Source organism: Oryx dammah, unplaced genomic scaffold (assembly GCF_014754425.2).
Source record: "Oryx dammah isolate SB20612 unplaced genomic scaffold, SCBI_Odam_1.1 HiC_scaffold_2, whole genome shotgun sequence".
NCBI classification, from domain to species: Eukaryota; Metazoa; Chordata; class Mammalia; order Artiodactyla; family Bovidae; genus Oryx; species Oryx dammah.
In genome coordinates, this window is record NW_024070186.1 from 83,514,300 (window position 1) to 83,528,746 (window position 14,447).

General features: G+C 52.0%; 1 protein-coding gene across 2 annotated transcripts; it reads right to left on the reverse strand.

The window, feature by feature from the left end:
* Window positions 1-518: 518 nt before the first annotated feature.
* On the reverse strand, window positions 519-14,130 carry LRRC15 (leucine rich repeat containing 15). Of its 2 annotated transcripts, none has more exons than XM_040267587.1 (2): window positions 14,033-14,130; window positions 519-6,173 (listed from the first exon to the last, which is right to left on the reverse strand). In XM_040267587.1, the coding sequence occupies exon 2, from the start codon at window positions 6,166-6,168 to the stop codon at window positions 4,414-4,416; it is 1,755 nt and encodes a 584-aa protein (XP_040123521.1). In that variant the 5' UTR covers window positions 6,169-6,173; window positions 14,033-14,130; the 3' UTR covers window positions 519-4,413. The 2 variants fall into 2 exon arrangements, with proteins under 2 accessions (XP_040123521.1, XP_040123531.1); XM_040267597.1 differs by lacking the exon at window positions 14,033-14,130 and adding an exon at window positions 10,281-10,334.
* Window positions 14,131-14,447: the final 317 nt, after the last annotated feature.

A 14,447-nucleotide genomic window follows, 5' to 3' on the forward strand; every position in this document is an offset into this window, starting at 1 on the left:
AGTCACCTTCACTCACAGGGTGTCTTCTGAGAGCCCGGGGCTCACTGAGTCTGGGTGCTTAGGCACTGTAAGAGTCCAGACGTGTGCAGGAGAGTCCTACCTACCAAAGCTTCTGTGCACCTGTGTGTGCATGAGTGTGAATGCATGTGTACTTTGATGAACGCTGAGGGAAATTCACTGCCTTTCTGAGACATAGAAGAAACTCCAGGTTGGGATTCTGGAGGCCTGGCTGTCTTGCAAGCTCAGCCACTCGTTCACTAGGTGACTATGAGAAATTCATTTCCTGTCCTGGTCTTATTTTCTCCATCTATAAAATGGGTTGAGCCTATTCCTAAGGCCCCATCCAGCCATAGTGACCTCAGGATATCATTTTGATCTGACTCACTTTCCAAAGGCCTTTCCCAGCCATGAATATCTGGTGTCTGTCAAGAGCGGTCTGGGTCAGCCTTGCATTCGTGTGACAAGCATAGAATCCACAGCGAGATCCCTTAGCCAAGGCGCCCATCGGAACACATGTGTCCTATGTATACCATTTATTGTTGATTCTGTATTCCAAAGCTGTTACAAGCAGCATCCAGCAAAGAAGGACCCCCCACCTCGCCCACCAGGGCTCACACTCTATAAAACCCTGGGGGCCTAGAAAGCTGTAAATGCATCACCAAGCACCTGGGACTATTTGCAATGATTCCCCAAGTGAGGCAAAATCGATCCACTTTTGAAGGCAGTATGAAGGCGATGAGTTGGTGAGAACAATCCCTCCTTGGGTGAAGAAGAAAGCTCAGACTGGGAGGAGTTTGGCCTGGAGGAGTGCCCACCCCGCCCCTCTCTGAACCACAGCCATGACCTCCTCCCCAAGACCACCACTGCCTCCCCAGCAACTCCAGTTCAGTTCCAACTATGGGGTCTGTGGGTTGATTTCTTTGAGTGATTCGTAGCTAAAGGCAGGCTACCTCCCATGTCTCTATAGCAACTCCAGTTATCTAGTTATCTGTAGCTGCCTCCTCTTCATAAACTTCCTGAGTCTGGAAATGATTCCCAACACTGCACTACACAGACATCTGTGACAATCCTGTTGCTGCCCGTGAAGAGTTCTGAGAACGGTGTTGTGCCTTTAAATCCTGACAAGGAGGAAAAATATACACTCAGCCCAACATTCCCTTGAGGAAAGCCAGTTTTTCTTTAATGGATGGATGAGTTTAACTTTTCCTGTATTTACAAAGCTTTGGATCCACACAGTACCAGGTGGTGTCAAATAGCTATGACGGGGAGCAACAAGACCGTGACTCCCATTTTCCTTGGTTTAGCAATGAAAGCCTAGGACAGGCCGTGAATTCTTGTATGAGCTTAAAGAGAGAAGGAACACTCACAGCCTGTTAAATAATGTTGCAGAAGCAAGAGGTTTTAGATCCTCACACATGTACCACTCCTGCATAGGGCTGTTGTGAGGGTTAAAAAGAAAATGCCTGCTAAGTGCTTTGAAGGGTATCTCTGCAGAGTAGACATTTTTGAAACACAGTGGTTCTAACCAGTTTTTATTGTCTTTCCTCCAATATTGATCCTCCTCTCCAAATGGAGAACTGACAAGGAGGACTAGAAGCCAGTGAGCTTCGGAGAAAAGTGAACTCAACTCTGGGGAACCAAGCAGCTCACTTCAGCCCCAAGAAGTGAGCAAATGCCAAGAGCCAAGAGCCTGTTGGAAAGGAAACTCCACCCACCTTTTCTGGCAGCTTCCTGACCAGACAACATGGTTTAGAGAGACCACATGGCCTGCCAAGGAAGTGGAGGCTCAATGGTTCCCTCCAGTCTCTGATGGAGAAAGGACCAGGGGCACTCAGAAGGTCAGGAAAAGGGTCCACCAGCCCCACCCAGTGTGCTTCCCTGGGGAGTCATCTGAGGACAGCTGCCCTCAGACCAGCCTTTGATCTGGAGACACACGAGGTATCTTGGGTCAGAGAGGAAGATATTCCAAGGTCATGGCCAATGCTATCAATACCCAGCGGTCTGGGCTCAGCTTGACAGGTCACACTGGATGATGAAGACTCCTTCCTTACCTTTCTGATATCTCTGGCCCATTTGTACCCTTGCACAATGAGATGCTGGGGCTTCCTTACAAGAAGTCCTTTGAGGAATGCAGTGCCAAACCATGTTTCCTGTCAGGAGGAGAGTAGGCCATGCTTCCCCTTTGGGGCCCAGGATCAGCAAGGCAGGTTACCATTGGGAATGATGCTCAAGTCCCAAGCTCTAGGCTCATTTCTTTTTGGACCCTGGCAAACCCTGGTACATGTCTGCCAGGTACTATAAATATTTTGGAAACATTTTGGAGACCCAGATTTACCTTGGGGAGATAATGTCATTTGCCTCCAACAATATCTCTCCCAGATTTCCTGTGACAGAGAGTGAAAAGCTACAAAATGCACTAGCTCTTAACACACATCTGCTCCTGGACTCTTCGTCAGGGCCTGTCAGCACCATGCTGTTAAGGCTGAGGTGGCTTTCTTATTTGTCTCGTGCAGCAGAGGGAACTAGTAAAGGCCAGTCAGGATTGATGGCAGATTTCCAGATCTGTACAGTATAGGCTTCAGCTCTTTTCTGGGAAGACACAGACACCTGAAAGTCTCCATTTCACTGTTTCTTCTTCTAAAGTGGTATACCACTTGTCCAGAGAAAGACGTGCATCGTCATGAGTGTACTTTCTTGGCCAGTGTGAATATGTGTGCAGCAGGAATGGTGGCCAGGGCAGGTATTCACGTGACCGCAACACTGAACCAAAGCACTCAACTGTTGTAACCAGACCACAGGCAGGGAGAAGCTTCAGAGAGGTCCCTGACCCAGTCTGACCTGTCTGTGTATCTGTGTTGCCTGCTGTGTGTGAGAATGCTGAAGTTCAGTTTCTAGCTGACTGTAATGTCTATGAGGAATTTTACCACGGCCAGAGGGATTGCTGGGTTCTATTATACTTGGCTGTCCAATTAAAGGATCTCATCTCTGAGCTATTTCACTTCCCCAGATGCAGAGTGAAAATTAAAAACAGATACAGGGCATCTCATGCCCATAAAAGGCCCAAGCAGAGGAACCTCCAATGAGCAACAGACAGTTTGTTGGCAGGGTAGGGTGTGTGGTTGCATGGGCCTCTCTAGTTGAGATGCTTCTGGCCTGCCCAGTCTGGGTGCCTGAAGGTCTGGCACTGAACACAATTTCCTGCTCAGGCCAGAGTATACCTACATCTTCTCCTCCACCGCTGCTAGCTGGGCCTTTGCAAGGACTGGCTGCAGGGGGAGGGCAGGCAGGGGCCTATCCTGATCTCTGGGGAGCCAGTTCCCAGGTAAGTCCATGCCATCTCCACAAGCCCCAGTCTTCTCCAGTAAAAGCCCCAGATGGAGGATCCTGGTGATGTCTCGTTTCTTGAACTGGGTACTAATCACACAGGTGTGTACAGTTTGTGAAAATCCATCAAACCTTACACTAGCATGCTCCCACTTTTCTGTATGTAGGTTACATTTCCAGAAACAGTTAAAAGAGAAAAACCTTGCAGGTGAACACAAGGACCCCCAGGTACCAGACTGCTTTCTCCATCCAGTACCAATAAGCTGACTTTCATGTTTTGGGGAGGTCAGAATTACATGATTTTATTCCTTAAAGGATTAAAATTTTCAAAGCAAAGTTTGCAGTTCAGAAATATTCTCTAAAGAGGCAAAACTTGTTTCACTGGTGCCTTTCTTCCTTTTCCAGATAAAAATCCCAAGAGAGATACTGATGGTGGCTCTGCCTTCAGAAACTGAGCAGCCTCGGTTTTCCCTTTCTCTCTATCATAGCATCCTGAAAGCCAGGGCATTTGGCAGTTCTTGAAAAAGCAGCTAAAAGGTTTGAAGCCTCCAGTGAGGAGAAAAGTCACCTTGTCTTCAGGAGCAGGAAATGAAGAGAGACTTTTCATTTGAGGGGACAGGGTAGAGCCATGCCACAAACAAGACGAGCAAAGAAGGGGGATCAACTTACATAATACTTGGGAGAGGGGCTGTCCCGGTGGAGAACTATTCCCACAAAGTGGCAGGTGTGTGATAACTGTGTCTACAGAGGCCAGCAGGGGCACAGACACAGGGAAGGCACGTTTGGGAGGAGAGCTGGTGAGCTTTAGAGGAGGGGCTTTCTTGAAAGAAGCCCAGGGATGTGAATTGGGACCACCACAGGATTTTTTCCATGGCAGGTTAGGTCTCCCTGGTAGTAAGAAGGTTCTGCCAGCACCTCATCTACAGGAGAACCAGGCAGGTCAGGAAAAGCTAGGGATGCCTTTCTCTAGGGGACCTGAGGGAGAGGGACAGGGGATGGTCTGTGGACCGAGAGGTAGAGGCAGCACAGTGAAATCCCGGGTCCTCTGGGGGCCCCACCGTCACCTAGCCCTTCCTCCAGCCCTCCTCTCTAACACTCGTTGGGTGCCTTCATCTGCATCAGGACCGCGTGGCTCCTCTCCTTGCAGCAGCAACAGCAGATGCAGGCAGCCAGGGAGCAGGCCAGGGCAATGATGCCGATGACAATGGCGGCAATGGCCAGTCCACTCTGGGCCCGGGTCATGCCCCCCGTGTCACGTGTCACGGGGGTCTTAATGGTGGTCAGATCAGTGTAGTCCTGTGTGGGGCTGGTGAAGTCAGTGGCGGAGGAGATGGAGGTGGTGTCGGGGTAGCTGGACGTGCCTGGATATGTCGGCGTGTCTGGGTACCTGGGCACCTCGGGGACCCGTGGGCCCTGGACACTGGGGACAGCAACATTAACATTGATGATGATGAGGGACTGGCCACGGACACTGGCTGGGCTGAAACACACAGGGAGGCTGTCTGTCCCCAGCCTGGCCTTGTTGAGCAGGAGCCAATTGTGGAGCGGAAGGATGTCTGAGTCACACCTCCAGGGGTTGTCATAGAGCCGCAGCTCACACAGCTTCCCCAGGTGATCGAAGATGCCCAAGGGCAGGTTCTCCAGCTGGTTGTTCTGCAGCTGGATGGTCAACAGGTTATTGACATTGGCGAAGAGGTTTCCAGGGAGCTGCCGAAGGCGGTTGTTCTGCAGGGAGATGTTCTGCAGGTTGGCCAACATGCGGAAGACGCTTCCATCCAGCTCCTGCAGTGCATTGGTGTGGAGGGACAGCTCCCGCAGCTCCACCAGTCCATTGAAGGCATCCGGGGAGATGTAGCTGATCTGGTTGCGGCTGAGGATCAGGACCTGCAGCTGGTGGAGGTTGCTGAAGACGTTATCGGGGAGGGAGGTGATGTGGTTGTCATAGAGCCACAGCTCCCGCAGGTTGTGCATGGGTCCAAAGATGCCGGGAGAGAGCTCCTTCAGGGAATTCCCGAAGAGCGTGAGCCGGTTGAGCTGGGGCAGCTGCAGGAAGATGCCGGGGGGCAGCTGGGAGATGTGGTTGTTGGACAGGTAGAGCTTCTGGAGGTTACGGTTGTTGTGGAAGAGGCCAGGGGACAGCATTCCAATCTGGTTCTGCTGCAGGGCCAGCTCTTGGAGGTTGCTGAGCCCGTCGAAACAGCCCATGGGGATGTCTGAGAGTCTGTTCTCATACAGCCGGAGGACCTGAAGGTTGCTCAGGTGCTGGAAGACCCGGGGTGAGAGGTGGGTGAGGCTGTTCTTGCCCAGATTGAGCTTGGTGAGGCCCACCAGGTGGTCGAAGACCCCATCAGGGATGTACTCCAAGTGGTTGCCATGCAGCTGCAGCTCCTTGAGGTTGCTGAAGTGGGTGAAGTGGGCCGGCTGGATCTGTACCAATTGGTTGCTGGACAGCAGGAGCGACTCGAGGTTGTCCAGGCCCTGGAAGAGGCCAACAGGCAGGATCTGGAGCTTGTTGTTGGCAAGGCTGAGGTAGCGCAGCGACCCAAGGTTGCGGAAGGCACCGGGAGCAATGTGGGCGAGCTCGTTCTTCTCAATCCGCAGCGCGATCAGAGCCGAGATGTTGAGGAAGGGGGACTCGTTGAGTTCGGTGATGTGTGTGTTGAGGATCTGCAGGCTCATGGCGTTCCAGGGCAGCGGGGTGGGCACCACCGCGATGCGTGCCCCTGTGCACTCCACCTGGGAGGCCCTGGAGCAGGTGCACTCGCTCGGGCAGCCATAGAAGGCCAGACCCGCAGCCCAGGCCTGGCAGCCCACCAGCAGAAGGAGGTAATGCTTCGGTGGCATGGCCTCTGCAAGGGGAGAGAGAGCACGCGGGTCAGGACTGCCTCACCGACACTGCCGCTACTTTTAACCCAGCATCAACCTTGGGTGCCAAACACTGGCTTGCCTTTGAACCCCATGACCACGTGCCCATGTCATGCTACCTATAGCTTGATCTGCAAGCCTCTTCCTCTTCCCCGCTGGCCTTCCTACTTCCAGGCTGCTGCCCAAGCAATGCCCCCAACCTAGAGGGCTCTTCATCCTCATCCAAATCTTTCCCACACTTCACATGCCACCACCTTAGGATTCCATAAGTCGGCTTTAGGCACCCTCCAATGCCGGTGGTTTCCCCAGCCTCCCTCCTAACCCAGCCGCAGAGGCCACGTGTGGTGTCCCCTGTGACCCCGTCTGTCTCCTCGCTACTCAGTAGGCTTCACGAGGGCAGGGCTGCTGGTGCCCCATCCCGACGAGTCCCTTAAGTCAGGGCCAGTATCTTATCCATCTCTGTGTCCCTCTCAGTTCCTGGACTTGCTGGCTGAACACAGCTTCCTCAGGAGAAACCAATAGGAAATGAAAACAAAAAAACCAGGCCTGAACCAGGGGGAAGATGCTGAGGCCATGAACATGGAGGCTGCTGGGAGGAGCTGCGGCAGCCAACAGAGCGGGACCACGCAGTGATCTGGTGGAAAAGACTGCAGGGAAGCTCAGTTTTCGCTCTTCCTGGGCCCCGCCCTGCCCCGTTACCACCAGCACCAGCCTGCCCCGTGTTAACCCTTTCACGGGTGTTTATCACTGTTTAATGCAAACCACCTTCTCAAAAAAAGGAAATTATCCACACCACTTCCTGTCTCGCTGAAAGGACTGCTGTGGGTCAGCTGATGTTTGGAGTCTGCCTTCTGGGTACCAGTACCACTGTCCAAAAGAAACATCGAGTGGCCTTGAGTAAGTCCCAGAAAACTTAGGATGTACTTTGAGCTGAGAGGGCTTCCCTGGTGGCTCATACAGTTAAGAATCTGCCTGCAATGTGGGAGACCCTGGTTTGGTCCCAGAGTCAGGAAGATCCCCTGGAGATGGGAATGGCTACCCACTCTAGTATTCTTGTCTGGAGAATTCCATGGACAGAGGAGCCTGGCGGATTATAGTCCAGGGGCTCACAAAGAGTTGGACACACTGAAAGGTGGTAGGTAGGCCCAAATGTTCCCTCAGACACAGTACTGATCTGAGAATGGATCCATAATCATGGAAGTTTTGGTATTTGAGTTCAGGCCTATAAACTGTATAGAAAGTGGAAAATGGGGCATGGGGGTTGGGCCCTATGTGAATATTTAAGGACCACTAACTAGTTGTTGGGGCTTCCCTGGTGGCTCAGAGGGTAAAGTGTCTGCCTGCAATGCAGGAGACGTGGGTTCAATCCCTGGGTCGGGAAGATCCCCTGAAGGAAATGGCAACCCACTCCAGTATTTTTGCCTGGAAAATCCCATGGACAGAGAAGCCTGGCAGGCTACAGTCCATGGGGTTGCTAGATCTTGAATGAAGTTTGAGGCCTCCAGGCTCAGCTTCCTCACCCTCAGTGATGCCGATAACCACTGTCCCCACCTGAGGCCATTGTGAGGGGGCAGATAAGAGAAAGGCTGTGGAACTGATCTGTACAGCATTGTGAAAATGTGTGAGCATGTGCCAAGCTCACCCACAATATGCCCTTATAGACTCTTGCAGGCAGGAAGGCCTCAAAGTGCTTTTCACCTGGGCATTCTTAGTCAAGTGATGAAGAATTTCTGTGTACGTGCAGAGCATCTGTGACTTCCATCTGAGGTTCAAAGAGGTCTTTAACTCCCGAAGGGTTAAGAACTGCTGATCATGCATTCCCATCATTAGGATGTAGGAAGCAGGGAAACTGAGGCTTAAAGCCTCAAGCCAAGATCTTCAGATACCTGATGAGAACTTTGAGTGTTAATGCAGTGCCTCTCCTTGCCTCTCCTTTTAATGAGCAAAAGCCCTGAGTCAGAGGAAAGAATTTCAAATGATGGTCTATAAGGCCATAAACTGACTGGGTAGACAAGGTATTTCTTTGACCTCTCTTTGCTCCCCTGAATTCGTGGGGTCCTGAGTCTGGTCCATAACTCAGGATAGTCCAGGCTTCCTTACCTGGAACTCAGTGCAGGTACTCAGTGCAGGAACTCTGTCCCCCAAAAAGTTTACCCAAGTTCATCCCACCCCGGACCTTGACTGTTGCCTTAGGCACAACCCATCCAAGGCTTGACCTGCTGTGCTTTCGCTTCAAAGACTCAAATAAGTATGTAAAACTGTAGAGAGAAGAAAGAAAAATAACAACTTGACTAATGAAATCAAGATGTAAAGGAAGGGGGCCAGAATAAGCTACAGACACATTTAAAAGGATGAACTTGTATAGACAAATGTCAGATCCAGAACTTGAGAGCAGAAAATTAACATCTTAGATAGGGGGCACTTTAAAAAGTGAATTAACATCCACCCTCAGATGTTAGGGCTTCTTAATTGATGGTAACAGAGAAGGAAGACTGCTCACAAAAGCTAATGTGATTGTAGATTGCATTAATAGAAGTGTTAAGTGTGGAACAAAGGAGGTGATGGTCTTCCTCTACACTGCCATCAGTCCACATCAGCAGTGCTGATCTCAGTTTCACCCTGAACTTGAAGAAAACCAGTGATAAACTGGTCTCCTGAAGGACTTCTGGAGAAGAGTTTGAGGAGGGTGAAGGGATGCAGACACCAGAACATCCTTGCACCCACTGAAGGAACTGTGGATGAATAGCCAGAAGAAGAGATGTGAAGAATCTGCAAGCACTTTCTTAATATATGTCAAGGGCTGACTTGGGATAAAGAAAGCAGCCTTACTCATGTGGCCTCCAAGGTCCAAACCAGTGTGCAGAAGCTATGGGGTCACATATTTCAGTTCATCACCAAAGACAGCTTGTCAGAATCAGAATGGACAAACTTATAAGGTAGTAAGCTCCCCATCACTGAAAGTGTTCAAATAGAAACTGAGCAACTACTTGGTAAGGATGCTGGAGAACAGGTTCCTACACCAGGTAGAGTATTGAGCTGGATGACAACTGGTGTCCTGTTCATCCCCAAGAGGTTAGGATTCTAAGGCTGGGTGTCAGAGCAAGGACATGAGAGCCATCTACCAAGACAATAGTGTCTGCACTCCCAGGGAGTCCGTGCAGACTGTAGTGGGTGTTCACCCATCCCCTTGACACGTGTGTGAGAGAGATCCACTCCCTGGACTAACTTACCAGGGGAAGCGTCACTTCTGGTTATGAGCCATGCAGTACTCAGCTTCTGTGCCCAGAATGCTTCAAAATGGTATTGTTGCCCAAGTATTAGAGATTAAATTAAAGTGCCCATAACCTGGCGAGCCCAGGGCAGCCTCTCAAGTTTCCCCATCTATAAATGAGGGGGTGGGCCAAGGTACACATCTCAGACCTCTCTGAGTTTGTACTCCCCAGCTGGGGAGGGGCATCAAACCAGGCCCAGGAAGGGCCCAGGGCCAGGGGAGGTACCTTGTGATTTGGGAGGAAGAAGCACAAGATAATTCCCTTATAGGAGCAGAGCCACTGTTGTTTAAAACAGACCACACTCAGCTTGACAAATATTGCAAGAATTTGCAGATTTTCCCCCTCATAAAACTGTCCCGTCTGCAGAGCCCATCCCAGCACCACATGCAGTGGGCTCCTAATTGCCAGCACTTGTTATTGTTGCAGCTGACACTGACTGCTCCAAAGGACCTCTGGGGAGCCCACTCCAAACCCAGCTGCAGAGCCTCCAGGGAGGGAGGAACCACAGGAGCATGGCTGGACACAGGGCAGGCCCTTAGATTTCCAGTAAGTGTGGCCTGTGTCTGTGGCAGCCCGAGGCGCTCGGGAGCCCAGCACACAGCAGCCTAATAGCCCACGCTGCCCTGCGCCGCTTGGTAGCCGTGACAAATGCCATTTAAAGTCCCACAAAGCTACTCTAATTACACCTTCCTCCTCCAAGCAGCCAAACGCATTGTCAGTCACTGCAGCGACCAGCCCCTGTCCTCGGAGGGGGCCCAGCCTGGCGTCTGGGGAATTCACTGAGCCCACAGTACACAGAAGGACGGACAGACAGCTCACCTGGGCACTCTGACGTGGTCCCTCCCCAGGAGGAGAAGTGCTCGGACCCGGAGCTCTGGCTCTGGGTCGCCTTAGCCTATATGACTCATGGGCAAACACATAATTAGCCTTGAAGCCCTGGGCTTTGTTGGCTGGTGGGTTGGGACTTTGGGGTTTAATACCATCATTCACATTCCCTAAACACGAGCTTCCATGGGAGGAGACGCCTTCTTATTTCAATGCCACGGAGCAAAGATTTTGGAAAGAGCCTTGGAGACGGATGAGCTACCCAGTCTTGACTCCAACCTGGAGTGTAAGTTTAGGTGAATTCTCCAGACCTCAGTTTCCCCTCCTGTAAAGACTCCCAAGGCCCCTGGGCAGCTCTGATATCTTCCCAGAGACAGAATGGAGATTTGGCCTGAAGCCCCGCCATCCCCACCACCCCCTACAGGTCGCATGGAACCACCAGCAGAGCCACCTTCTCACTGAGGCTTGAGGACCTCGTATCCATCTTTGCAGGCCCACCATGTTTCAGAAGTTCTCCAGGTAGGGTAATCCTGCTTGTTAACTGGTGCATTTTCACATGGCCAATAGCCATTTCATGGATTGGGGAGCTCAGAGGGGACCTTTGGGAGGCCACCTCCTAACCCATCTGGGGAAACTGAGCCCCAGACAGGAGATCTCTCTCCCTGGCCTGTGTCCTTCCCCCAGAGAGGCCTCCCAAAACGTGGCTTCGTGTGCACTGAATGTTGCCCCATTTACTGAGGGAGCTGTATTGTCTCTCCCTCACTCAGCCAGTGTCAGCCTCGGTCCAGCTGCTCCTCTGTACATGGTCCGCTGGGTCTGAAGTCACTAAGAGGCTCACTGCATCCTAACCTCCCATCTCACTGATATGAGGTAACCACCCCCGACCCCAAACAGTATACAAACACTGTCTGGAAGTACCTGGGAGGTTTGCTTAACAGAACCGACCTCACGGCATCACATCAATGAGGATTACATGTAAAGCACTTAGACTCGCTCTTGGCCCCAAATGAGTACTAAATGTTACTTACAATTATTGTTTATCCACCTGTTGAGTAAAATCAGAATCTCTGGAGGCTCCACCCACAGAGCTCCTGACCCTGAGGTCTGGGGTGAGTGGGTGCCCAGGACCCTGCACATTTAACAAATCCCCCAAGTGACTCTGACACAGGGGTCCACAGCCCTTACCACCACTTGAGACCTAGGTCAGCTGGGACCCCACACTCCTGATATATATCATTTACTGCCAAGCAGTAAAGAGAGACTGAACCCTGAATGGGGGAGCTAAAGGTCAGGCCACAGACCTGGTCCAGCCCCTCTGTCGCTCTTTCCTTCAGTGGTCCTTTCTCCATCCCTGTCATAAATCTGGGGTCTGAACTGAGTTGAATCCAGCAGTGGAGGCTGCTTCCAGGAGCAACACTTAGAGGGCAGGGCATCAAAGGTACCAGGGTCCTCTGAGCCCATCTGATCTAACCATCTGGTCAATGTGTAGAGAGGAAAACTAAGGTACCCAGAGGAATGAGGGGTCTTGCCTAAGGTCACATAATCAATGGAAGACTCCAGACACCCAGATCAGGGCTCTATCTAACCATAATGCTTGGTGACACCCTGAACCTTAACATGAGGCTTTAGGACCTCATCAACCACGTGTCTGGCAGCACCTGGAAGCAGAAAGAGGTGGCTTCTCTCTCTCCATCCTAAAATGATCTCAGGTTCATCTACAGTCCACCCTCTAGCTGCCCAGCATGACTGTTCAAGGTCAAGTGCCTCTCCCAACTCCCAGGCTGCATGGTCTGAGAGATGTTCTTCCTTAAGTCTGCCCTGATGCTTATGTTTGCTCAGTTTCACCTGAGTGCCCTGGAGGAGTGCAGGGAAGGAACCAGAGGGATTGATCCCATCATCTCAATACACAGCCCCGTTCAGGACTTTACCCCCAAACACATCCTGGAACCCCAAAGGAGGAGGGGCCACACCCTCATCCCCCACCTGGTTCAATCATTGACCCCATCTCTCATGGCCCACCAAAGTCAACATACAGTTCATTTGTTTAAAGAAGAAAATGAGAAAGAAAAAGCCAGTCCTTTCCAGCCCCAGGGTTAGGGGAGGCAGGGCTTCCTAAAGAGGCCAGAGCAGAGCTGTAATTAGGTTGGCAGAAGCAGCAGGAGATACTGACAAACTTGCCAGCAGACCAGAGAGACACTCCTACTTGGGGCTTTTATTTTAAAAGCCTTGGGCTACAGCCCCCTTCTCAGGGTAACACCTGGGGGGGCCCAACTTTGATAAAATGGATCATCCCCTCCTCAAAGGATCTTGAAAGAAGTTTCTAAATCCCGTGTTCCCAAAGCCCAGGGAGGCAGTGAAACCGGAAGCTGGAGTCAGTCATTGGTGGTCAGGACTCAGCGAAGCAAATTGCCATGTGTGATCACTGCCCCAGCAGCGTGCGCTGGCAGGACAGAGTTAGAACAGCTTCTACCCCAGCTCTCCTGACTTCTCCCCAAATGGATCTACTTCCACCCACACCCCACCACCCCTTCCTTTGCTGAGCAAGCCAAGTAGTCTCCAGCCCTGGGAGAGCCTTCCATGTCCTGACTTTCTGCAGGGTCTGTTCAGAACCCTTCCCCCTGGCCCTGACCCCTCTCACATACTTGTCTCCTCCCCACAGAGCCTGCCTGGCTGACTCAGGACCACAGGCACATAGGACGGTCTGGCCCTGAATGTGCCCCAGATGTTCAATCGAGGCAGAGTGTAAGAAGTGGCGGCCATTAGAAAAGTTCTAAATTATGGAGCCAGTTGAGATACGGCAATATAATCCTAAAGGAGAAGCCAGAGCATTTCAGTCTAGCACCTTCAGTCTGAGTGATGTGTCATCCAAGAGAGAGTCCCAGCCCGCTCCGAGGTCACGCCTCTGGCCCTGGAGGTAGACTGGCACTCAGCATGGCTGGGAAACTCTAGAAAAGTTCTGGTTTTCCACAGTTGGTTCCTTGGCCCCACTTCTGCCTCTATGTGTGAGCAGAGAAGCTGGTAAAGGTACAACAGTCACAGTCTTAAATGCAAACCACCCTCATCACAAATCCATCTTCAGCCCTGACTCTCTCCGCCCAAAGTGGCCTAAGCCACACATAAACTTAGCATCCAGAAAAACTCTGAATCCACAGTGGAATTCCAAACTGGAATCCAAACCAGACACCAGAACATCTGCTGAAGCTGCTTTTGTAGCAACTGTGAGTCAGTCTATGAAAAGAGGACAGTTCTTGCCTGGGGAGCCCCCAGCAATCCCTGAGAGACCCAAATTCACCATGGACCACTGGTGGCCACCATAGTAAGTGCTGAAGAAGAGGACCTGGGTTTGAATCATCTGAAACTTAAAAAAGAGAAAACTCTTCTCCCGATGGAGCTAGTATCCCGAAAGAGATACACTTGATGGGTAACTGGTGTGATAATTTAGTCAACTTTCCATGTGTCTTGCCAATCTAAAACATCTTCTCAGCATCTCAGGTCGACATCAGGGACGGGTAGGACAAGTGGAGCCAGAGGCGGGTCAGGGATCAGGAGAGGCGGGCTGTGGCCCCAGGCGCCTGGGCAGCAGGGAGGCGCGTTCTGAGAGCATCCTCAGGCACCACGCCAGCCCTGCCTCTTCTGGACTCTCTTCCCCGGGGGAGCGGGGTCAGCAGAAAGGGGGGTGGGTAGCCGGGGTCCTTCCAGTCCGGTAGGAGGGAGGGAGGAGGCAGGGGCCCAACCCGCCTACTTACCAGCAGCTCGGCGCCCGCCCGCCCGCTTGCCGTCGACCAGAGGGAGCAGGAGAGGAGGACGTGGGGCGGCTCAAGGCTGCAGCATGAGTGCGGCTCCCGGGTCCTCCGCGTATTTAAGGGCTGCCTGGCGTGAGTCACCGCCAGGGGCAGTGTCGGCGCGGTGGCAGGGAGGGGCTCGCGCGCCACTGCAGCGCCCGACGTGCGAGGACAGCGGCGCGGCATCCCCCGGGGAGGCAAGCCTGCAGCGCTCAGGGGAGGGGGTTTCCTTCTGCCAGATGTTGTATTTTTTTTTTTTTGGCCCGGGAACTGGGGTGGGAAGGGAGCGTTGTTTGTTTGTTTGAACACGTTTTCCTCTTGTCTCTATTTCCCCAGTGTTTCTTTTGGACTCTCAATGGCATGGGCTGCTGCGGTTCTA